Source organism: Neoarius graeffei, chromosome 21 (assembly GCF_027579695.1).
Source record: "Neoarius graeffei isolate fNeoGra1 chromosome 21, fNeoGra1.pri, whole genome shotgun sequence".
NCBI classification, from domain to species: domain Eukaryota; kingdom Metazoa; phylum Chordata; class Actinopteri; order Siluriformes; family Ariidae; genus Neoarius; species Neoarius graeffei.
The window spans coordinates 62,338,592-62,365,030 of record NC_083589.1 but is presented as its reverse complement, the minus strand read 5'-3'; the positions used below and the strand labels follow the sequence as shown (position 1 = coordinate 62,365,030).

Below are 26,439 nucleotides of genomic sequence, written 5' to 3'. Positions count from 1 at the left end.
GAAGTGTTGTGGACATATATATTCTCAATTTTAACAATGTAGAATTACTTTTTGAAACATAGGAAGGTGATGTTTTAGCAAATATAATTAATAAACATGTGTAGTAGAATAAACATACACATTCTTTCAATAAGATTAACATGGTATAGAGCTAGATTGTAATTAATTTGTAACAGACGCAAGATGGACAATCGTAACAGAAGTAATGTAACAGACATCATTTTGGAACTCATAGGCTTGACTTTGGCATATAAATATGTTTTTATTACATCTCAGAAAATTAAAGTTATCTTTTAACATATCATTCATTAAAGATTCCATGTTTTGTGACCTGATGGTAAAAAAAAGAAATGGTTTTAGGTGAATTTTTAAAAATAATTTCATGTCCCCATTTCAGTACCCATAAGCGTGGAATCACTCATATATATATATATATATATATATATATATATATATATATATATATATATATATATATATATATATATATATAATTTTTTTTCCATGAATCTGTATTCTGTGACTTTACAATGAAACAAGGATGTACAAAGATACTCGGGGGCATAGTATGTGCTCAGACAACGTCATGTGGAAACAATGACCTGATTTGGTCAGATGTTTTATCAGATCAGGTCCAGGTCTGGAAATATGGGTCCAGACGCAATCTCACCGATACAGATAAACCCAGGCCTGGGCTATAGGGATCGTTATCGGTCATGGTTGGTCACACCAATAAACTGCAGGGGACCCAATTATTTATAGTTATAGGTATTGTATTATGGGACCGGGCCCAAAGAGAGATCTGGAAGGTTTAAAAAATAAAAGATTAAACTGTGGCTTTTTGAAAAGTGTATAAAGTTGCTGAGAAAACAGTTTGGGCTGGAAGCTTGTTTGGGTTTGGCTGCACCTCCTGCAGTGTCAGTTAAAAAAGAAGAAAAAAAAAGCTGCCTGAAGTCACTATTGGTTCTCTGAAACATCACTAGATTGCGTCATTCACAAATCAGTGAAAAGTGATTTTTGCTGTTGCTTGACAGTGAGTATGGAGGCTGCCAAATTTGTTGCCCGTTGATAAGATTTTTAGTTGATATGGAAGGTCAGAGTCACTAAATCTAGTGGCAAAGTTGCTAAATTATCAGTCCTGGCCTCCTCTCAGTGACCCTATACCTCACTCTACAGCAGACCTGGGCATTTTATGGCCCGCGGGCCGCATCCGGCCCTTTGGTTCATTCTGACCGGCCCGCGTAAGGTTAATTAGAAATTACAAAATAAACATATTTTCTAATTTTACCTCATGCATGGACTGAATGTGCAGTGCTTTTATTTTGAAGTTGTGTTCAACAAAAACGCAATGCGCGCAACATGACATGAAATCCCACGAAACCTAATCCCGCGATAACTACTTCCGTAATTTGTCCAGACCAACCACAAACTTGTACGTCATCCTTCAAACAGTCCAGCCAATCACATAGTGTGACGTCACCAGCAGGCGCCGGAGCCCGAGACGATCTGTAGATCTGATACCTACACCGAATCGACTGATGATCATCTGTCAGCTGTGCTTCGCATCTCCACCTCAGACGTTCAACCTGACTTTGATGCACTCGTTAAAGACCAATAGAGATGAGATTTCTCTCACTGAACAAATAAAAAACTGAAAAACACCAAATGAGGTGATTTAGACTACAAATGTGGGCATCATTATTATAATATGATGTATCTTAGGTTAGATTCACTTTATTCATCCCACATCGGGGAAATTCACGTGTTACAGTAGCAAGAAAATGTCCTACAGATAACAAATAAAACTGAAATAAAAATTAGACAAATGAAGGATTAAATACAGAGGGCTATTTGCATTATCTACCGTGAAAAAGTATAGAAAAATTGCCTTATTGAGAGGCTCGGAAAAATTGCACATTACAGGTAGACTCTATATGTGTAATATATATATATATAAGTATGCATAAAAATAGTTTCGGGCCTATATTATTGCACATAATTGCATTGATGAGAGATGGCAGAGGCAGTAGTGGTGAAGTAGTGCAAATATAACGACAAACAGGTTATTGGTGCTACGTTACAAGTTGTGGGTGTTCTACAGTCTGACAGCAGCAGGTATGAATGCCCTGCGGTATCTCTCCTTCTTACAGCGTGGGTGTAGCAGTCTACTACTAAACGAGCTGCTTAAAGCCCCCACAGCCTCATGTAGGGGGTGAGAGGGGTTATCCATGATTGAGGTCAGCTTGGCTAACATCCTCCTCTCACCCACCACCTCAGTGGAGTCCAGAGGACAGTCCAAGACTGAGCCAGCCCTTCTGACCAGTTTAAGTTTCTTCCTGATATCAAGCAAATATCTTGCTTGATATTTGGAGTAGAAAGACAATATTGCGATGTCTGTATTGTGTTTTGGGCTGAATGTGACTGAAAAAAAATGGTACAAACGTTCACATTTTGTTAACCATTGTTTTGGGAAATTTGATTGAATAAATGACATTTTTTGTAAGGCAACCTTGTTTTTTCCATACTCTTACCAGTCTTAGCAGCTTGTAAAAACAATGTTTATTTATTGCTTTATCTCATCTCATTATCTCTAGCCGCTTTATCCTGTTCTACAGGGTCGCAGGCGAGCTGGAGCCTATCCCAGCTGACTACGGGCGAAAGGCGGGGTTCACCCTGGACAAGTCGCCAGGTCATCACAGGGCTGACACATAGACACAGACAACCATTCACACTCACATTCACACCTACGCTCAATTTAGAGTCACCAGTTAACCTAACCTGCATGTCTTTGGACTGTGGGGGAAACCGGAGCACCCGGAGGAAACCCACACGGACACGGGGAGAACATGCAAACTCCGCACAGAAAGGCCCTCGCCGGCCCCGGGGCTCGAACCCGGACCCTCTTGCTATGAGGCGACAGCGCTAACCACTACACCACCATGCCGCCCTTGCTTTATATAAAGAAATACAATTAATATTATGCAGAATTTAGTTCAGCCTCCACAAAATTTTCTGTTTCTCATGTGGCCCCATGGAAAAAATAATTGCCCACTCCTGCTCTATAGACCCCTTTCACATGACATGAAAGCCGCGAGATTTTGTTAGGCGCCATATTGGAAGACCAAGTACATGCACTCACAATATAAAACAAAGTACAAGCGAGAGTAAAGTGACACGATGGATGATAATTCGGGTTATGTGAGTACATTACCAGCTGCAGAAAGGGCACGGTATGTGGAGAAACTGGCTGTGATTGATGGGTTTGACCCATTTGTTAAGACTGGCGGCAAGGGAGAATGGAAACATAAGGAGGACCGGACACCAATTCTGCCATCTGTTTGCTACCCAGACATTGTAAACTATTTGTTGTTTACACCCAGTGCCTACACTCAGTGTTCGAACTATGCCGATATTTTCAGGGGGTCCCTTTTTTTCCCTTGGGGCGCTTGCGCTTGTCTCGGAGCGCGGATCTCCAAACACATGAGAAGCCTATCTTACGCACATATCACGCGGACTCCACACCTCCACACACGCATCGCGTCTGAAGTCATAACTCATCAGGGGAAATCGTGTCCACATTGGCATGTTCAAAAAACAACCTCGCGTCAACAATGATACCACACGCAAGGAAAAAAAAAAAACAGTCAGGCTACTCAACAACCAACCTGGCAGCAGCGAGCAAGCCCCAAACCATCCTAAATTATTATTATTAAATTGTAGCAGTCTGGGAGGCTTGCTCCTCATACAGTTATCAACCTGGGGCCAATTTAGCATGTTTTAAATCTGAATTTCTTGCATTTGCTTACCTCAGAGTGTCCGCAGATCATGCACAGACTTATCCATTATATCCACAGTTTTTTGCCAAGTCTCACACAGGTTTCTTTCAAGTCTACTGTTGGGCCAATAAATCATAAATAAAACAGCTCAGATTTGTTTGTTTAAGTCGTTTGCCACTCCACTTTATTCTCGTGGGTTCACATACCGCTGCCGTTATTTCCCTCAATTACAAGTTCGTTGGTTTTCCAATATGGCGCAGGGTCTGTTTACTTCCGGTTTCGGGTGACGTCAGTGAAAGGGGTCTATAGGCTACTGCAAATCCTGGGGGGGTGGAGCTTTATGAACATGGGCAGGACTTATTCAAATATCAAACCTTAAGCATGAGACCCCTCATCTTGGGGGGGGGGGGGGAGACTAATCTTGTATAATGCACCTTTAAATTTAACTATGAATGAATAAAGTACAGTGTGTGCTGAATAAAACAGTTCATGGAGTGCTGTTCTACTGGAAAATAAACATTTCTGTGGGAACAGTAACTCAACTTGGTCACACCATCATGTCGGATGGAGATGGGGTGGGTTTTTTTTTTTTTTTTAAACATGATGTTGGTTAAATTCCTAATGGTGTTTGTGATTTATTTCTTACCATCTAAACAAGCAGACTGGAGCAAACTGAACACACGCCAGCGTCCATTTATCATTATGTGGCGTTTAAGTGTAAAAATGAAGTGATTTTTCTCCTTTGTGTTAAAAGTGGAGTTTGAAGCAGCAGCAGTGGGTTAAAAGACGAGCTGATGATGCAGGAGGAGGCGGGTCGCTCAGCCACATACACCCTGCCCTGCGATGACTACGTCCACGTGGTGGAGTTCAGTCCGTATGACTGTGGCACTGCCACCTCGCTCCTTGCCTACACACAAAGCTGCCATGTGGTCGTGGGAACGTGCCGATTCAAGGTGAGCTCAGTAGGATGTGATTGTCTGATCAGAGATCAGTATCATATCTGATCATTTAAATCTCAGTCATGAAGGTGAAACGCATACCAGGATTTTTCTCTTGGTGTAGATGTCAACAAGGTCAAACATTCAGTGCAAAAGTACACACTCACCAGCCACTTTAATAGGACCTTGTTGTTGATTCGAAGATCCCTGTTCTTGGCTGCAGGAGTGGAACCCAATGTGGTGTTGTTCTGTTGCATGCGGAGATGCTTTTCTGCTCACCACGCTTGTAAAGAGTCAAGTTTATTTGTACAGCGCTTTTAACAACAAACATTGTCGCAAAGCAGCTTTACAGAATTTGAATGACTTTAAACATGAGCTAATTTTATCCCCAATGAGCACGCCTGTGGTGAGGAAAAACTCCCTCAGACGACATGAGGAAGAAACCTCGAGAGGAACCAGACTCAAAAGGGAACCCATCCTCATTTGGGCGACAACAGACAGCATGACTATAACATTAACAGTTTTAACATGAAGTCAGTTTCGTTGATGTTATAAACTCTTCACTGATGGAAACTTGAGTACAAAACTGTTCATGACAACCGCAGTCCTAAAGTTAGCAAGTCACCTGTAGTCCTCAGCCATAAAAGCATTACTGTAAGGGTCCAGAGCGTCCTCCAGGTGTGACTTTCAACTGTCCACATGGGGCCGTCCTCCACAGGAGCGATGCGATGAGACTCCAGCCAGAAGTCGGGCATCAGGATGGATCAGGCAGGTCCGAGGAGCAGAAGAGGTTCAGCACCTCAGTCCCAGGATTGACATCAGGAGGGGGGAGAGAGAAAAGGAGAACGAGAGAAAACACAGGTTGTTCGGTATGCCCAATGTCGCCTGATGAGTAGGAACAGTGTACATTTTGCACTGAGTACAAGCAGGGACTCCGGCAAAACTAACTCTGACAGCATAACTAAAAGGGGAGAGCCAGAAGGTAACACAGGCATGAGGGGCCCCGGGACATAAAGCAGCAGTCACTACACCGTCAACAAACTCGAGTGAGCGAGCGAGTGGGGACTGACAGCATCCATACATCCCAGTTTACCAAAACACTCTGTCTGAGGACCCTCTAGATCTACTCCTTTACCTCATAAACACCATTAACACAAGGCTTGACTAAACAGATATGTTTTCAGCCGAGACTTAAACGCTGAGAAAAGAGTGATTATATGAGTTACTATATCCTTCCTGGCAAAAAAAGCTCGACCCAATCTGTCCATTTCCCTCTGACCCTCTCTTATCAACAAGGCGTTTGTTTCCACCCACAGAACTGTCGCTCACTCACTCAGTGTTTTTTGTTTTCTGCACCATTCTGTGTAAACTCTAGAGACTGTTGTGTGTGAAAACCCCAGGAGATCAGCAGCTTCTGAAATACTCAAACCAGTCCATCTGGATCAAACCAACACCCATACCACAGTGAGAGAAAGTCACACTGTGAGATCACAATTTTTCCCGTTCGGATGTTTGAACATTAACTGAAGCTCTTGACTTGTATCTGTGGGATTTGATGCGCTGTGCTGCTGTCGAGGGATCGGTTGGTTAGAGAACAGAACAGGTGGGTGTTCCTAATAAAGTGGCTAGCGGGTGTGTCCATTTATTTTGTAAAGGGTGCCAGTAGTTCTGCAGTTGAATGACTGAGTTATCTGGGAGGTCGTATTTATTATATTGGTTTGTGTGTTTCATAATGTGTCTGGTGTGTGTGTGTGTGCAGGAAGAGGATATGGATGTAGATGGAGTAGAGTTCAATGCCCTGCGCGTCTTCATACATGGTGTTCGTGTTGATGCTTTCGCATGGAGTCCAGAATCCAGACTGGACAAACTGCCTCAGATGATCAGGTACCTGCGGCTTTTCTGTTTTACACGACGGTCAGAGCGACAGATGAGGAATCGATTACACAATGATTAGTGTACGAGGCAGTTATTAGACAGATGTTTAAAAAAAAATGTACAAAGCTTTAACATCAAATCATTTGCTTTGTAATTCTTAAAAAAATACTAATGACACGCTTGATTATTATTATGTACTTATTGACTGAGTGGGAGGGACAGATGGTGTGACCTCGAGCCAGATATCTTCCTGTCTGTCTCTCCCACTCGGCCAATAAGCATTTTATCATCTGACCCTTTTTAACGAACATGCACAGTGGGAAAATGAATAACGGTGTGCGAAAAACGAACCGATCAATTTTTATTTGATTGACAGCAAACCATTTATCTGCTGAATCACCTTTACACAAGTTTTGAATTCTATAAAATACAACTGACTTTACTGTTCTCTCGATATGAAAACGATTTTAAGAACATCGTTAATCAGTTCAAACTCGGGTCAGCTCATGGGGACATCGTTAATACAAGCCTGTTAATTCTACACAAAAGAAAACAAAATGGAGTCGAGTCAGTTCAGTGTTCATCTGATGACTTTTTTTTTTTCAACAATTTCAGCTTATTCAATTCAGTCTGTGTCTGAAATTATCTGGATAATAAAATTCACTTTCACTGTGCTCAGTTGTGTCGCTCATTTTTATCCCCTGCTGGCTGAAAGGCCCGAAGGAGGATTATGTCGTGGCGATTTCCTTCAGTCCGTCCTGGGAAGGGTACTCGCCTTCTGAAATCAACTCCTCTCTCAATTTGTGGAGGAATTTCACCAAACTTGGCAAGAGGCTTTGTTATATATTGGTAATATCCATATTGCAATTTTGTTCAATTCAGTCACATTTTACCAGAGTTGTGGCCAAGTTGGCAGCGGGGGCTCTTGTGCTCTCGGAGCACTCTTGTTCAAAGTATCACTTGAGAGCAAAATTGTAAGAATCTGAGCAGGTGGGTGGAGCACAGAAGCACGGCAGGCCTGAACTGAGTTCTCTCAAACTCTTTATTTTAGCTTTTCAGCTTTCACTTTACACTCTTCCAGTCACACACATGCGTGCGCACACATGAGCGTTCTGGTTGGGGAGAGAGCCCCCTTTCTCTGCTGTCTCTCTCTCCTTTTATAGGGCGCGGTCACTGGGGAAGACACACAAACACAGGTTAACTCACATCAGGTGCAGTGATTCCGCCACTTACCTTCCCTGACTCCACCCTCCATTCATAGACCGACTCTTGACCACGCCCACGCTCCCACATACCCCCACCGCTCGACTCAGGCCAGGGAGCTGTCCGGCCTGCAGCTGACCCCCCCCCCCCGATGGGAGAGGAAATCCGCCACGACCATCTGCACTCCCGGCCTGTGGACCACCTTGAACTTAAACGGCTGGAGTGCCAGATACCAACGGGTGATCCGCACGTTGGCATCCTTCATGCGGTGGAGCCACTGGAAGGGCGCGTGGTCCGAACAGAGGGTGAAAGGGCGTCCCAGTAGGTAGTAGCGGAGGGCAAGGACCGCCCACTTGATGGCCAGGCACTCCTTCTCTATCGTGCTGTAGCGGCCCTCACGCACCGACAGCTTCCTGCTGATATACAGCACTGGGCGATCCTCCACCTCCTGGGACAGAACAGCCCCCAGCCCTCTGTCCGATGCGTCCGTCTGCAAAATAAAGGGGAGAGAAAAGTCAGGGGAGTGTAACAGTGTCCCCCCACACAGTGCAGCCTTTACCTCAGAGAAAGCCCGCTGGCATTGCTCCGTCCACTGGACCGGATCTGGTGCCCCCTTTTTAGTGAGATCAGTCAGCTGGCTGGTGACGTCCGAATAATTAGGTATAAACCTATGATAGTAGCCAGCCAGCCCCAGGAACTGTCTCACCCCCTTTTTGGTCTTGGGCCTCGGGCAGGCTGCAATCGCTGCTGTCTTAATTTGGGGACGCACCTGCCCATTGCCCAAATGGAAGCCCAGATACTGTACTTCCACCCGCCCAATCGCACACTTCTTTGGGTTGGCTGTGAGACCTGCTCGCCTCAGCGACCTAAGGACGGCCCTTAGATGTTGTAGGTGTCGCGGCCAGTCATTACTATAAATAATGATGTCGTCGTCCAAGTATGCGGCCGTGTAGGCGGCGTGGGGCCGGAGGACCCGGTCCATCAGCCGCTGAAACGTAGCGGGCGCCCCAAACAGCCCAAAAGGAAGTGTGACAAACTGGTGTAAGCCAAACGGTGTGGAAAAGGCCGTTTTCTCTTGGGATAATGGAGTCAAGGGGATCTGCCAATATCCCTTTGTCAAATCCAGTGTCGAATAAAAACGAGCCATGCCTAGTCGATCAAGCAACTCGTCAATACGAGGCATTGGGTATGCATCGAATTTAGACACCGCGTTGACTTTTCTATAGTCCACGCAGAACCGGACCGACCCGTCGGCCTTGGGAACCAAGACCACCAGGCTGCTCCAGTCACTGTGGGACTCCTTGACGATGCCCATGTTGAGCATGGCCTCGAGTTCTTCCCGAACCACCTTTTTCTTGTGTTCAGGCAGCCTGTAAGGGTGGCTGCGCACTACCACCGCCGGGGGCGTCTCAATGTGGTGTTCTATGAGGCGGGTGTGGCCGGGCAGGGGCGAGAACACATCAGAAAATTCTGTCTGCAACTGGGCAACCTCTGTGAGTTGAGTCGGGGAGAGGTGGTCTCCACAGGGGAGTGGAGTGGTAGGCGATGTCCATGTTCCCTTTTGAACCTCCGGCCCCAGCTCCGCCTTCTTTGGAACCAATGACACCAATACCACGGGGACCTCCTCGTTCCAGAGTTTTAGCAGATTGAGGTGGTAAATCTGTAACGCCCCACCCTTGTCTCCGACTCACCGTGTGACCCCAAAGGGTCCTTGCCACTTGGCAATCAATTTGGAGCTCAATGTGGGCATCAACACGAGTACTTTATCTCCCAGTGTGAACTCCCTAAGGTGCGTGCCCCTGTCGTACAGGCGGATTTGCTATTCTTGGGCCTGCCGCAAATTCTCCTGGGTTAGGTGTGTGTGTGTGGAGTTTTCCGCGTTGGTCGATTTAACGTATTGAATTTCGTTTTTGCTTGTTGAAGGTCCCTCCTCCCAATTTTCCCGCAGAACATCTAGAATGCCACGCGGCTTACGCCCATATAATAATTCGAACAGGGAGAATCCTGTGGAGGCTTGTGGGACCTCTCACACTGCGAATAACAGGGGCTCGAGCCATTTATCCCAGTTGCATGCATCCTCGCTTACAAATTTAAGTTTTTGAGGGTGCGATTAAATGGTTCAACTAAGCTGTCTGTTTGTGTGTGATAAATGCTGGTGCGGATAGGCTTAATTCCCAGTAACCCATACAGTTCACGCAGTGTGCGTGACATAAACGCAGTGCCTTGATCAGTCAGAATCTCTTTGGGGAGTCCGACTTGGGAGATGACACGGAAGAGTGCCTCTGCAATACTACATGCTGAGATATTGCGAAGAGGCACTGCTTCTGGATATCGCATTGCATAGTCCACCAGAACTAAAAGCGATTATCCTCGTGTTGACCGATCTAATGGCCCGACGAGATCCATCCCAATTCTTTCAAACGGGGTCTCGATTAATGGCAGAGGGCACAAAGGTGCTTTTGGAATGGCCACTGGATTTACTAACTGGCATTCGCGGCACGCCGTACACCACCTACGGATATCGCCGCGAATCCCTGGCCAATAGAACCGGGCCATTATTCGGGCTAGTGTCTTATCCTGCCCCAAGTGTCCAGCCATGGGATTAAAGTGAGCCGCCTGGAATACAAATTCCCAGCGGCTCTTTGGGATCAAAAGCTGAGTTATCGGTTCTTTAGTCTGGGTGTCCTGCGTCACTCGGTATAATCTATCCTTAATAATGGAAAAATAGGGGAAGTATGGGGTGGCATTTGGCTGGAGCATTTGACCATCGATTACTCTCGCTTGGTCAAATACATGCTTGCAGAGCCTCGTCTCGCGACTGCTCTAATGGGAAATCCGCGAGGGATTCCCCGAGAGAGGGAGGAGGAGCCTGCTGCTCTTCACTCTGACGCGGTGATGACGTAGACGGCTCTGTGACAGCTGCTCCCGCCAATGCCACACCAGGACCTCCCCCTGCTAAACTATGGCAGGCCCCACTCTTCACTAAATGAGTCATTTAATTCCCCAAATCCCGGCCAATCAGTCCCCAAAATTATTGAGTGGGTAAGGCGAGGATTAACCGCCGTCTTTACTCTAAATTTCTCCCCTCGAAATAGAATGTGGACCGACACTAAAGGGTAGTTGTGAACATCCCCATGCACACACAACACCTTCACCAACTGCACTCTCCCCAATGCCTCGTCTTGTACCAGGCTTTGGTGGATTGAGGTCTGATTACAGCCGGAGTCCACCAAAGCTTGATATGTATCCCCTTGGATACTCCCCAGTATGCGATGCGCTCCGGCCTGATTGAGGGCGATCCCTGGCACATCAGGGATCCAGACCACCACGCCCACCTCCATGGCCGAGCACTGATGCTGGAGGTGCCCCGGCTCCCCGCAGCACCAGCAAACCGGCCCAGGCTCGCTCACTCTCTCTCTGCACCAGTGTTCTGGAGCTCACTCACCTGAGGGGGGAGAGACAGACACGGAAGTGGGAAACGGTTGGGCCCCGCGGGCCGGCTGGGGTGGGGCCGGCCCCCGCCTCCGCGGTGGGGGAACGGAGCGAGGACGAAGAACAGAGGGGGGGGAGAGAGGGGGGAAAAGAGGAGACATGCTGTCCTGCTGTCGGAACAGCTGCCAAATGGTCCTCCGCCAGCTTGATAGCCTGATCCAGTGACGCCGGGCGATGGCACTGGACCCACTCCGCTGTTCCTTCTGGAAGTTGGGCGATGAATTGTTCCAGCGCCACCAGGTCGATGGGTGATTGATTCCCTCGGCGTCGCGGTTGTCGGCCCTCCGCCACCGCCGGCAGGCGTCCCGGAGTTGCTGGCCGAACGCGAACAGCTGGCCGACCTCCTCTAGGCGCAGTGTGCGGAAGCGCTGCCGTTTGTTGCTCTGGGGTGCGCCCCACACGCTGGAGGACAGCCCTGCGGAGGTCGGCATAGACCAGCCGGCTGTCAGCGGGGAGCTGTAGCACGGCCAGCTGTGCCTTGCCTGTTAGCAGAGGGAGGAGGTGCACCGCGTGTTCCACCGGCCAGCCCCACGCTTCTGCTGCCTGCTCAAAGAGGGCGAGGAAGGCCTCGGGGTCGTCGTGCGGGCCCATCTTCGTTAGGGTGAGGTGGGGAGGGTCCGTGGAGGTGCCGGACCCTGCCGACGCGAGTAGGTGCCGGAACGCCTGGCGATCTTCCTGCTGCGCCAGCACCAGGGCCTCGAACCTTTTGCTCCTTCCGGAGGGTGACCAGCGCCTGGTGCTGGCTCTGTTGGGCCGTGGTGAGGGCATGGAACAGGTCCTTGAAAGGGGGAGGACTCCATGGGGCTGTTCTCCTCTGTGCTCCGTCCCAGGTTTCGGCACCATTGTAAGAATCTGAGCAGGTGGGTGGAGCACAGAAGCACGGCAGGCCAGAACTGAGTTCTCTCAAACTCTTTATTTTAGCTTTTCAGCTTTCACTTTACACTCTTCCAGTCACACACGTGTGCACACACATGAGCGTTCTGGTTGGGGAGAGAGCCCCTTTCTCTGCTCTCTCTCTCTCTCTCTCTGCTCTCTCTCCCCTTTTATAGGGTGCAGTCACTGGGGAAGACACAGGTTAACTCACATCAGGTGCAGTGATTCTGCCACTTACCTTCCCTGACTTCGCCCTCCACCGACTCTGCCGCTTACCTTCCCTGACTCCGCCCTCCACCGACTCTGCCGCTTACCTTCCCTGACTCCGCCCTCCACTTTCCCTGACTCCGCCCTCCATTCACAGACCGCCGCTTGACCACACCCCCGCTGCCACAAAAATGAAGAAAACTACAGAAGTGAGTGAGGGGAAACGGATCCGGGGCTGCATACGGCTTTTTCGCGACCGAATTCAAGAACCCGTATCTGCTCAGTCACGTGACCTTTTCCCAATGGTTTTATTAGGAGCGCAGGCAGGTCTGTATGGGTCATATATGATAAACAGTTTTTGATCTTGGTTTTCACAAAATATTGTGATTTGTTAGCGTGTCCGTCTTCGGCATCAGCAAATAATTGACCGCTTGCTCGGTACTCATAATATTTTAATCATGATGGTTTGTTCAGCCTCGTCCAATAATCGCTTAAGATCACGTCCCTGGCAACAGCTGCTTCCATAGACGTGTCCACATGATAACCAGAACAGCACTTCTGCTTCCAGTGTCTCCAGGAGCTCCAGAAAATGACCACCATACTTACAAAGCTTCTTTTAGTAACCTGGAGAAAGGAGTCAGACTGCGTGCTTCTAACGCTAACCCAACACCAAGACTTTTATTAAAAAAGCAGATGTTTGCCGTCGTCGTGTCCCCATACTGCTGTATGTAAAGTTATACCGGAGACGCAAGATTTCAAAACAGAAGCATCATAGCCCTGAGTGTAGGTAGCCCACTGAGCAAATCATGAGATTATTATTATTATTATTATTATTAACAGGTTTCATTTTAATGTTTGCAGGTTTTGCACTGCGTCAGCCGACAGAAAACTGCGACTCTTTTCTTCAGACCTTCAGAAGGTGGATGAAGTATCGGTAAGATGTTGTTCTCTTCCAGGATGAGGTCCGAAGCCTTATTCGGCCTGCAGACATAATGTGGCAAGGTGTGATTAACAAGTAATTATGTTCCTGTAAAAAAAAAAACACACACACACTCCCCGGCCACTTTAATAGGAACGTGTTGTTGGTTCTAAGATCCCTGTTCTTGGCTGCAGGAGTGGAACCCAATGTGTTCTTCTGCTGTTTCATGCTGAGATGCTTTTCTGCTCACCACGGTTGTAAAGAGTGATTATATGAGTTACTATATCCTTCCTGGCAAAAAAGCTCGAACCAATCTGTCCATTTCCCTCTGACCCTCTCTTATCAACAAGGCATTTGTTTCCACCCACAGAACTGTCGTTCACTCACTCAGTGTTGTTTGTTTTCTGCACCATTCTGTGTAAACTCTAGAGACTGTTGTGTGTGAAAACCCCAGGAGATCAGCAGCTTCTGAAATACTCAAACCAGTCCATCTGGATCAAACCAACACCCAGACCACAGTGAGAGAAAGTCACACTGTGAGATCACACTGTTTCCCGTTCTGATGTTTGAACATTGTGAACATTAACTGAAGCTCTTGATTTGTATCTGTGGGATTTGATGCGTCGTGCTGCTGCTGTCGAGGGATCGGCTGATTACAGAACTGCAGGGGGATGTAGGGGTGTTCCTAATAAAGTGTATGTTTAATATTGCGTACTGATGTAAATTCCTGGTTATTGGATGAGTCGCAGCTGCAGGCGCCATCTTTATTTAACTCACCGGTGACACGTTATACACTGAACACGTGAAATGATCGGCTGGCCGCCTACCTGTTTACTCGCTGTCTCTGACCGGCATCTTCCACAAGACCAGGCAGACGTACTGCACACGTGTTGCTAAAGCTAGTGAGCTAGCCAGCAGTTAGCTGTTGACTAAATGAACAATAATCATGTTCACTGTTTGCATTTATGATAACGCTAGGTGTTTTCTTACATGTGAATGAGACATGAGGTCACTGGATATGACAGTCACGCTATGCTCCTCCCCTTTGTTATGGACTTGTCCTCCAGCAGTAGTCAGGCAGTGCGTGTTCATGTAGTTTTGAGGAGAGGCTTTGTCAGGAGGGCGTGGGATTTTTCAAAGTCTAGCTGCCTTTTTTTTTTTTTTAAACCCCCCCCCCCCCCAAAAAAAAAAAAAAATCTTGCCTCTGCTACCTTTAATCTGGAATGAAGTGTTTTGACTCTTCAATATTAAGATACTTCCTGGGAGCCCCGCCCCCAGCGCTCGAAACTAACGGTGTCCCGACGTCCCGGGGACCATAAAAAATGTCATCGGGACACAAATTTATCATATCTGGGACAATCCCGGGACAATGGAAAAAATAGATCTAGAAAAAAAGTTCTACATGGGGGAAATTGTGAGAGTGATGCAGTGCGCGTAGCAGTCACAATTGCAGGGCCTGAGCTGCACTCTGTGAATGAATGATTTGCGTTGAGGCGACAAGCCTGTGTGTCTCTGAGAGGGAGCAGCGCGCTGTGTGTGTGTGTGCTGTGTGTGTGTGTGTGTGTGTGTGTGTGTGTGTGTGAGAGAGCAAGCAGCCCCTCCCCCACCCGCACGCTGCGCTGAGAGACACAGAAAGGGCAGTAATTGCTCAGAGCGCTCCCTCCAAACAACGGGGATTTACACGAAAACGGAAGGAGATAGTCACAAAATTCTTTCACATTGAGTGCCACAAGGCTCTCCTGAACACGATGTAATTTTTTTGTCTGTAGTGTAAAAATTGAGGTCACTAGAGCGAGTTAAAAACGAGTTTTTGCATGAGAAGGCTGAAAGTGAGGAGAGGACGGGCGCTCAGCCCCACAGACTGCCATTATAAACGTGGCTGCGCTGTGACTGGAAAATCAGAAAAGTCACTGTAAATAATGTAAATGATTTCTATGACTAAAGGTTACAATAAAAAAAAACTTGCATTACATTGCTTTGTTTGCACTTATATGATATGACACTTTTATCCAAAGTGACTTTACAGTTTTTTACAGTGTTACAGTCCCTGTAGCAATGTTGGGGTAGGTGCCTTGCTCAAGGGCATTTCATCCATTGATGGTATGGCTGATGGCTTTCAAAACATCTCTGAATGGGGCAGCAGGTATATTACATAAAAATGGATAACGGTCATGGTGAAAATGATAAGTTGGCCTTATATATGCCAACAGATATTCAAGGTATAAGTAGATGAAATGAACATAAAAGGGGTCTTATTTTCAGCTAAAGTGTACTGCAGATGTAGGGAGTTGAAACATTTTCTGAATGAGCTAGTTGGCCCCGTTAAATAAACGGGTATCTATTCATACAGTGAGATCGCCAAAGTTTAATAAACTGAAAATGCAATAACTGTAATTTTGAAGTAGATGATGTATAGGACATGTGTCACTTGTGTTTTGTGACTTATTGTAAAAATGATATAAAGGGTTCAAAATCGCATAGTTACAAATATAATAGTAACTTCATATGATAATATTAACCACTGGTTATTTCAGAGAGGAAAAAAATGGGGACACTATTGCTTCCATTCGGGACAATACAACACAGAATTCGGGACCACTGGGGGACACAAAGAAAAAAAGTTAATTTCGAGCCCTGCCCGCCCCCTTTCTCCCATCTCACATGCTCATGACTTACACAGGTGCTCTGGCTTTATCTCGGGGTAAACAGGAAATGTTTTCAGTTTATTTAATATTTAAAAAAACAAACAAAAAACCCTAGCTATTACTGTATATTAGGAATGTTATCCGGATGTATTCGGAACGCCAGTAAAAATATTGTCCAAAAATGTCTCGGGGTGAAGATTTTGACTGAGAAAGATCAACAAACACTTGACAAATAATGTTAATGGTGATTAGAAGGTGATTAACACTGTTTTACGCAGCTTGTAATATGATTCTTCCCTGAATGTCTGTAAGTCAGTTGTATGGAATCAGTCATGTTGTTCCTGTAAACAGAACGTGTGATGTGGTTCTTTAGTAAACTGGAAATTGCTGAGGAATAAAAGCCTGTAGGATGTGCTTTTATAGGAAAGTGATCGACTTTGGGGTGGAACATTTAACTCCGCTCCATTGTTGATTTGATTTATTTTCCTGTAACAGCACAACAGTGTTTTGTTCCTTGTACTGTAGACATCATTTGCCCATTTCTCCTGTTTCCAGCACCACCTCTTCCACAGCAGGCTGTTCTGTCGCTGCCTGACGCCCGTTCCGTGTCTGAGAGAACGCTGTGGGTGTTTTGGCTGATGCGTCTTACTGGAGCTCTGTTATTTTCCCCCCTTCTTTTTATGCTGGTATGGTTTGATGTTTGTTCTTTTGAGTGTTTTGTCCGCCGGTTGTGGTGTAGATCCAGACCCAGTTTTGGGTGTCGGTTTCCTCAGGCCTTGGTCCACCGAGGGTGATGCATGTTCTGCTTGCTGTGAGCTGCAGTGAGCTCGCTGTTCTCTAACACCGGGGTTCTCCAGCGCTCTGTGTGGTGGTGCTTCTGTGCTTGCAGTATGGATCCATGGCGTGGTGTTCTGAGCGCTGTTGCTCGGTGGCGTGGCAGTGTGGGATTTACCCTCGTGTGCCTTTTAGGTGGGTCTGTGGGCAGCTACACCACTGGAATGACACCCTGAGGTGGACTTCATCATTGTAAAGTGACCTTAGGTGTGAGAGAGGCGCTATATAAGCTGCTGCTTCTTTCTTCCCTTCCTTTTTTTTTTTCCTTCCTTCTTCTGTCTTCTTTCTTTCCTTCCTCTTCCTTCCTTCCTACAGAGATGGTGTTCACTGCCCCGGTCAGTGGGTTGAATGTTGGAGCTGATCGGTGTGTGTTGGTCAGAGGTGTGTGAGCTCTGGATTCCGAGTCAGATTGTGGTTCATGTTGCAGTTACAGTCTGGTGGTTCTCACATGTACCAGACTTTGTTATTAAATTCTACAAGTTCTCGAATGATTTAATATTGCCACTTTAAGGCAGAAACCCAAGCACACAGACGAGGTGAGATACACGCTGAGGGCTTAAACTGAAATGCTTGATGCTGTGTGCGCTGCTGAGAAAATGTCTCAATGTTAAAAATCCAGAGGAGAGCACTCCGTTCTCTCACACTGCTGCGGAATACGCAACATGCTTTTACTTAAAAACAAATCTCTGAGCGCACTGTGTTTATTCCTTCAGAATAATTTTCGTATGATTATCGAGTTTGCCGCCGGGCTGTTTGGTGTCCCATCACAGAAACTGGTGGAATGTTGTTTTTGTTTGTGCATTATGGAGATCGGAGGAACACGCAGCATCGTCTATTAGATACATTTGTGGAATTTAGCATAAAGTCCAAATGCTGAGTGATCGTGCGTTTAAAAAAAAAAAAAAAATATTGGATCTCCTTCCCATGGGGCTTTATTAGATTAGTGGCGGTGGGAATGAGATGTTTCTATGTGGAAAGCATTTCTGAAAAACAACAGGCTTTGACTCTACACCACGCAAACTGTAAACAGTACAAGTCTGTTTCCAGAGGTGATGTTTCACTTCTCAGTATGTGGATGAATTTCGCATATGTTAAAAAGAATTAGTTCATTACAAGATTACTTAATAGTAATAAAGCAAAACAAGACAAATGTAAATGTTTTGAATATTAATGAGTGGGCAGTGTTTTTGAAATCGGGACTAAATATTTTCCAGCCTCTCAGAAATAATACACAGTCTGAAAATAATCAAATGTATAGAGAGGATAGAATTGCCAGACCTCGCTCCTGTTTTTTACATCAGGTTTATTTTCCGTGCGCGCTGAAGCGATGTAGAAGGCAGACGCAGCGTCGACGCCGTACCTACAGGTTGTCCGCGTCACCGGGGTTGGGTGGGAAGTGAACTTTGTGTACATTATGACTGTACATGTGTGATTTTACTGTTTCCTGTGTTGCCTAGGTGATGGAAGGACACACCAGCTACATCAATCATGTCGTCTTTGAGCCCACGGAAGGAAAGCAAATAGCATCGGCCAGCGACGATCACACTTGCAGGTCAGTCAAACCCTAAAGCGTGTGTGCGCGCCGTATTGTGTTCTGTTCTCTGTTAATGGTCCAGAAAAACCGAGTCTTCCAGCGCGAAACCCGACCTTAACCACAATACAGCCGCTGTGCGCGAGTGCGAACCCCTGTTTCCTTCAGTAATCGCTTAAACATGGGAATCCAGTCAGCAGCCCAAAGCATGCCACCCCCCACGCCACCCCCGTCTCCATGGTGATGGTTAACAAGCAGCCCGAGTCGAGTGCACCCCAGAGGTCCAGGGTGGTTTTTCCCCCAGATAAGAGGTAACTTCTCCAGGGCTTCCCTTTTTACATCAGAGACACACAGACGCACCTGGACGCCGCTGTGCACTTCTCCGCCCCCGTTCCGAAGCTGCAAACCAGGAAATTTAGCAGCAGTAATGGCTTCAAGGTGGACAGGGACTGAAACACTTTCAGAGTCTCATTTCTAGTGAATATCTGCAGAGCATCTCAGCTTCTCAAGCATCCTGAGAATTATAATGGACTCTGCATCAGCATTTATCACATTTTATTTATTTATTTATTTGAAGCAAAATTGTCTGCTATTGGCTCATTTATTGCATTTATTGCTAGAATACTGTAAGAATATTTCAAGTTTGAAATAAAATGGATAGAGTTAATTATTTGCTGAAGGTGAAGTGAATAATAACTGAGGTGGAGAATTGTGTTAGTATAAATACAGGTGATTTAAAAAAAAATCAAAAGCGGAATGTAAATGTAATAACCAGGGATGAGAATTTTCCGCCGATTGGCGGATTTCCGACTTTTTCAGACCAAAATGATCGGTTTTGAGATCGATGTAAATCCGTTGAGAATTTTTTTTTTGGGGGGGGTTGATTAACGATCTGTGGTCACCTTATAACGCAGACATCCCAAGTGTCCCGGGAGTCTCCTGCATATTGATAGAAGCGAGCAAGAGCATGCGCGCGCAACATTAAGGTCTGCATCACGCATCTTAGAATGTGCGCGCGCGGGAGACTGTGTGCAGTGTTGCCAGATACTGCTGACGTTTTCCAGCCCAAAATATGTTCAAAACCGCCAAAATGCACTTAAAACCACCCAATCTGGCAACGCTGCCTGTGTGCCTGTTCATGTAGCGCATGCTAGACAAAGAGCATCTTGATTGGGTTACTCAGCAAAATAAGCCAATCAGCTTTTAGTGTGGGCGGGCTTTTATCTCTTTTCTCGAGGACCGGAGTTTTCAGTTTAGTTGAGTCAGTGCAGCCTACAGGACCGGCATGGCAGAGAGAGCGCGCGCCCCAAAAAATATATATCAATTACATGTCATATATAAGTGTGTATCTTTTATAAATGGGGTTAGCTTATCTAATGTAGCATGTTGGGGAGAATCATAGTATCATCTATATTTCTGATGAAATTTTAAGTATGATAGCATGTATAACTCTCCTACTTATTGCTCATTTCATAGGGGGACAGGGGGGAATTGCTGGCATGTGCCGCGCAGGAGCGTCTGCCCAAATTTTTTAGGCCGAGATGAACTTATAGTTTTTGATTTAAAAAAATATATCCAATATGTAATGCCCATTGTGCATGCCTGTTCTTTAATTCAAAATCACCATCTTGATCTTCAGATTGACCGTATGGTAGGGTATTAGGCAGAAAAAGAAATTTACCAGTCAAAAATAATATTTTATATAATCCTGATAAGCGCCGCAGGTGCGAAGACGAGCGCCGCAGGCGCGAAGTCCCTCTAGGGGGGTCTGGGGGCATGCCCCCCCAGAAAATTTTTGAAATTTAGACTTCATTTCCTGCATTCTAGGACATTTTCAGGGTGAAATGGCGTGTAATTTTTGATCAGAAATATTGCATATTTTTACTTTGTATTTTTTTCAGTTTCACTCCTGAATGTATCAGATGTATGTATGGTGTTTGATTTGGTAACAAAAGTGAAAAGAAAATAAACAACAATGAATTGTATATAATCTTTTGATCTAGTTACAGTATTTAATAAAAAAAAAAAAACCAACAGTATTCTATTTTACCATACCCCAATGAAACCCCCTTGTTAATCAATGTATCACACATACCTTTTCTGTCTTTTTGTGGAAAAACGAATCAGTTTTTGTCACATTCAATTTGGGGCGTTTGTTGGGATTCATCTTGATCCAGAAGAGTGAGTCAGCAAAAAAAAATGCGGTTCTCCCGCCAAGAAAGAGGAAACTACAACGCAGGGTGTTTGGCAATTTTCGACCAATCAGAATTCGCGATTTATTCAGTCCGCATGTTACAAGATTCAGTGCGGGCCAAAATGGCGGAAACGATGAAATATTCTGATTTTTCATTTCAAGTTTTCAGTATTTTTCGTATTAAACTGTGTTTCTTACGATTTGTAAATGATGGCGGAACCACACACGGACTGGCCATCGGGAGTAGCGGGAGTTTTCCCAGTGGGCCGGTGGTTCAGTGTGGGCCAGCGGAGAAAAAAAAAAAAACAGTTGCGCGCTGGCCTTTAATATGATAAGCAATGTTAACAGTTTCTTTAACAAACTGTTAACATTGCTTATCATATTAAAGGCCAGCGCGCAACTGTAATAAGCAATGTTAACAGTTTGTTAAAGAAACTGTTAACATTGCTTATCATATTAAAGGCCAGCGCGCAACTGTTTTTTTTTTTTTTTTTCTCCGCCGGCCCACGCTGAACCACCAGCCCACCGGGAAAACTCCCGCTACTCCCGATGGCCAGTCCGTGTGTGGGCGGAACATAACTGGATTTATCGGATGACATGTGGGAGTATTCATGTGCGAAAATTTTCGGCATTATCGTCCGTTTCAGTATCCGTCTGTGTGTATACTTGCCCGTTGAAATCGGCAATCACCCGTCAAATTTACGGGTGGACGGGTCTCTGCCTAATACCTTACCGTATGGTATCTGTATTACATTACACAACATCCTGTCCAGATAAAACCTAGTTAGTACACACAACAGTTGAAAGGGAAGTGATGAGTGATGCTGAATGTCGCCTGCTTAATATGCAGGACCTCCTGCTACCATGATAACATCAGAAGAAAGCTTAAGAGAATTATATGCTAGAACTTTTTTCTGGTTTGCACTTCATTTTAAAGGATTAGAGTATTCAAAGACATGAATAGCTAAAATGCAGAAATATAATACTGTAGAGCTCGTTTATATTAAAAGGTGCATTGATTTTTTTGAAATCAAATGTGAATTGATTAAAAACAAGTCTCTTGTACCATATTAATCATTTTCACCTGGGAGTCCACCAAGAAGGGGAATTTATTTCTAAATAAATTGCAACTTTTTGCTGATAAAATTAATGGTTTTGGGGTAAAAAAAAAAAAAAAGCCAAAAATCATTAGCCCCATACACCCCCCCCACCCCCCCAGTTCCCGCCCCGGTTTTTTCAGACTTTTAAAATATTTTTCATCTCATCCCTGAATAACTTTGCGGCACAGACTTGTCACTGATCTACGCTGAGTCACAAAATACTTTGTTTTGAAATCGATAAAATAAATCCCAATCCCACCTTCCCTTTGAATAGTTTTGGACCAAACTTCAGAGCATCTTTAGTGCTTTTAGGAACATCATTTTCTTTCATCTGCAGTTCTTCCTCACTTACGGTGACGAAGCGATTGGCCGCCATTTTGCTGAGTTGCTTGAGGTCATTATCGAGAAACAGAACCTCCGAACTTCTTGACCAGTCAGCACGTGCAATTTCCTATAATCACCTCAGTATTTATACTCAAGATTTTATGATCTAATATTTGTTCTTTTGTAATTAAGACCGGGCAATGTGGCACAAAAATATATCATTTGAAATTGTTTCTAAATGGTAAAATTAAATGAACAATTAAGTGTTTAATGATTCACCCAATTCATGATTCAGTTTGATTCATTATATTTTTAAGAAATAATTTTGTTACCAAAAAATGCAACATTTATATTCCTGTTCCTTATCAATTTAAATATTCTTTTTGTTAACTGTTTTTTTCATTAATATTTACCCACATTTGTAAAAGTTGGAGTAAAATATAATGGTGCATTAAATTACTTTTTTTTTATTAAAAATGAAAGTTAACATTTTTTCTTGATCTTTTAGCAGTCTGTAAAGAGCTCAATTATTGTTAAACCTATGTGTAAAATCACTAAGCAGCTCTTTCACCCCCCCTTGCATTAGAGCTGTGTTACTTCTGCCCACAGTGAAGTTGCATGCGTTCTTGTCCGTTATAACCCCCTCTGCCGTCTAAACAACCCAATTACAGAAAGGAAAAACGAAGCTTACGCAGCCTCACTGTAAATTAATTTTTTATTTCCTCAATTCAAATTGGTCATAAATTTGTACCACAGTTTCAGTACATGCCTATAAACAATAGTCATGAAACTGGAAGAACTAATCTTTATGTATTGTGCATCACAAGTATGTGAACAGTACAGGGTTACTATAGGAATATATTTGTCTTGTGCTGCTGTGTTGAATTCTGGACTCTGATTGGTCAGAAAGTGTTGATTTTAAACAAGTTTCTAAATTTCTTAATATTGGATTGTAGAGGGGTCCCCCCCCCCCCCCCCCCCTGTATAATAGGACGGTGGCACAAGTGTAAATATCAACCTTTTATAAGAACCTTTCAGTTATCCCATGAAATCGAGTCGTACATGAGCTAATGGGCGCTGAGGCGCGTAGCATTGAGAGTGAGTGGAATAACTGTTTTATTCTCTCCACATTCACTGGATTTTCAGAAACAGAACTTTTTTTTTTTTTTACAAATTTGATAACTATACAAAACATCTGACAATCATTTCTGTTTAGAATGTAAACAAACTGGCAAAATGACAGGAGCAATTCGTGAAAAATGTGATGTTTCTTGGAAAATTAAGAGATGTTCTTACCATCAAATACTTTTTTTTTTGCATTGGGGTTTTGTTTTTGAGTAGTTTTTATTTCGTCCTCGGTTGGTTCAGCAACACGCTCCGCCATTTCGTTTTTCTCTAATGGTATATGAGCTGATATCCTAGTAGTAATCAGAGCACATGATTGCTCATATCCTGTGAATGTGCATGGAATAATCTGTGTTATGTTACAGAAGAATAAACTGAATCATTTCGCTTTTATATTATTCAATTTCTGTTTTTTTTTTTGCTTGATTTGGAAGCAGTGTGTTGGTTTAATGAAAGATGTGGATGTACTTGCTGCACTCTTTTTTTTTTTTTTTTTTTTTTTTTTTTCTTCACCACTCGTGAGAGAGACTCGTGCACTGTATCGACCAGCTGTGTGTGTGTGTGTGTGTGTGTGTGTGTGTGTGTGTTCGTTTGTTCTTATCCCTGTTTTTGTTATTCTGCTCTTCAGCATGCTGGGCTCCTCCACTTCATGTCCACTCCAGCATGTCTAGACACGGTGCTCCTTCTCACCATAGTGCTACGCTAATGTTTTGCTACACCCGTCACCCTGGTGTGTGTTCTCGGAGCGCTGCGCTCCACCTCCCCCTTGCAGCCGCCCTGTTGGTGCAGGTTCAAATACGAGTTTGAGATAAAAGTGAGAATATCCGTCTTTATCACAGTCGGGGAGCGAAATGTTCCACAGCGAGCAGATCAGAATTAATCGTGTCGGATATGAACCGGGTGAGCTGTCGGTTTGAAGCAGTCTCTGATCGCTTCTCTCTGAGCTTGCTGAATGATTTATCCCTCCGGCCCCGCCGTGCACACTTTGATAGCTTTGGTATTCAGCATGTGATCAAGGACAAGTCACTATTAGTGCTGACTCTGAACGTGTCAGCAGTTTTCGGAACACTCAGAGGGCGTTAGAAAGATGCAAACTTTAAACTGACGTGTGGGAGAGGAGACATCCGCATCCCCGGCGTCAACCTCCGTGTCCCTCTCCGGCCAGAGAAAACATCTCCATCTGCAGAAAGATTTCAATTCTGTCACGTCATGGAAATGGAGGAGAGGATGAAAAAGAGGGACAGATGTCTTTTTAATTCCTCCCACACAACCACAATGCACTTTTTATTCACATGGGCTCGTCTGATCAAAGATCCGATCGTGTATTTGTGTCTAGACTAGAAGTAACATGGGAGCAATAAAAAAGGGGGCATGTCTGCAAAGGCATGCATGATTTTGAAGGCGTATGTGATGAGGCACCAGTGTTCGATCCAAAAAAAAGACAATATTCTCCTTCTGTGGTGGACAAGTCATACAGTGGTGCTTGAAAGTTTGTGAACCCTTTAGAATTTTCTATATTTCTGCATAAATATGACCTAAAACATCATCAGATTTTCACACAAGTCCTAAGAGTAGATAAAGAGAACCCAGTTAAACAAATGAGCCAAAAATATTATACTTGGTCGTTTATTTATTGAGGAAAATGATCCAATATTACATATCTGTGAGTGGCAAAAGTATGTGAACCTCTAGGATTAGCAGTTAATTTGAAGGTGAAATTAGAGTCAGGTGTTTTCAATCAATGGGATGACAATCAGGTGTGAGTGGGCACCCTGTTTTATTTAAAGAACAGGGATCTATCAAAGTCTGATCTTCACAACACATGTTTGTGGAAGTGTATCATGGCACGAACAAAGGAGATTTCTGAGGAGCTCAGAAAAAGCGTTGTTGATGCTCATCAGGCTGGAAAAGGTTACAAAACCATCTCTAAAGAGTTTGGACTCCACCAATCCACAGTCAGACAGATTGTGTACAAATGGAGGAAATTCAAGACCATCATTACCCTCCCCAGGAGTGGTTGACCAACAAAGATCACTCCAAGAGCAAGGCGTGTAATAGTCGGCGAGGTCACAAAGTACCCCAGGGTAACTTCTAAGCAACTGAAGGCCTCTCTCACATTGGCTAATGTTAATGTTCATGAGTCCACCATCAGGAGAACACTGAACAACAATGGTGTGCATGGCAGGGTTGCAAGGGGAAAGTCACTGCTCTCCAAAAAGAACATTGCTGATCGTCTGCAGTTTGCTAAAGATCACGTGGACAAGCCAGAAGGCTATTGGAAAAATGTTTTGTGGACGGATGAGACCAAAATAGAACTTTTTGGTTTAAATGAGAAGCGTTATGTTTGGAGAAAGGAAAACACTGCATTCCAGCATAAGAACCTTATCCCATCTGTGAAACATGGTGGTGGTAGTATCATGGTTTGGGCCTGTTTTGCTGCATCTGGGCCAGGACGGTTTGCCATCATTGATGGAACAATGAATTCTGAATTATACCAGCGAATTCTAAAGGAAAATGTCAGGACATCTGTCCATGAACTGAATCTCAAGAGAAGGTGGGTCATGCAGCAAGACAACGACCCTAAGCACACAAGTCGTTCTACCAAAGAATGGTTAAAGAAGAATAAAGTTAATGTTTTGGAATGGCCAAGTCAAAGTCCTGACCTTAATCCAATGGAAATGTTGCGGAAGGACCTGAAGCGAGCAGTTCATGTGAGGAAACCCACCGACATCCCAGAGTTGAAGCTGTTCTGTACGGAGGAACGGGCTAAAATTCCTCCAAGCCGGTGTGCAGGACTGATCAACAGTTACCGCAAACGTTTAGTTGCAGTTATTGCTGCACAAGGGGGTCACACCAGATACTGAAAACAAAGGTTCACATACTTTTGCCACTCTCAGATATGTAATATTGGATCATTTTCCTCAATAAATAAATGACCAAGTATATTTTTGTCTTGTTTGTTTAACCCCTTCAATGCCCTTGGACGAGTCATACGTCATGAAATCTTTTACTGGTGTGCCTTATGACAGAAGAATGTTTTAGGCATTGACTGTAATTCATATGTGCCATGTAAGGTACATAAAAGGGAGGTGTTTGACGAGTAGCATACGTCATAAGGCACAGCGGTAAAAGATTTCATGACGTACGTGACCCGTCCAAGGGCATTGAAGGGGTTAACTGGGTTCTCTTTATCGACTTGTGTGAAAATCTGATGATGTTTTAGGTCACTTATGCAGAAATATAGAAAATTCTAAAGGGTTCACAAACTTTCAAGCACCACTGTATATTCATTATTAAGCTCATGAGCAAGGTCAAATCTCTGAGCTTGCCTGGAAGTCCAATTAGCTCAGTTAAAAGCAGCGACTAATGTATGATGAGTTTTCTGCATTAGTATAGACTGTGT

At 44.6% G+C, this 26,439-nt stretch overlaps 1 protein-coding gene across 3 annotated transcripts in view; it reads left to right on the top strand.

The window, feature by feature from the left end:
* The window catches only part of nup37 (nucleoporin 37), a 50,329-nt gene that overhangs the window by 2,400 nt on the left and 21,490 nt on the right, over window positions 1–26,439 (top strand). For all 3 annotated transcript variants that reach the window (XM_060903467.1, XM_060903466.1, XM_060903468.1), the window contains exons 2-5: window positions 4,531–4,729; window positions 6,474–6,598; window positions 13,226–13,298; window positions 18,220–18,314. In XM_060903467.1, coding sequence (XP_060759450.1) covers window positions 4,571–4,729; window positions 6,474–6,598; window positions 13,226–13,298; window positions 18,220–18,314 — 452 coding nt within the window. In that variant the 5' untranslated portion in view covers window positions 4,531–4,570. The remainder of the gene's footprint in view (window positions 1–4,530; window positions 4,730–6,473; window positions 6,599–13,225; window positions 13,299–18,219; window positions 18,315–26,439) is intronic.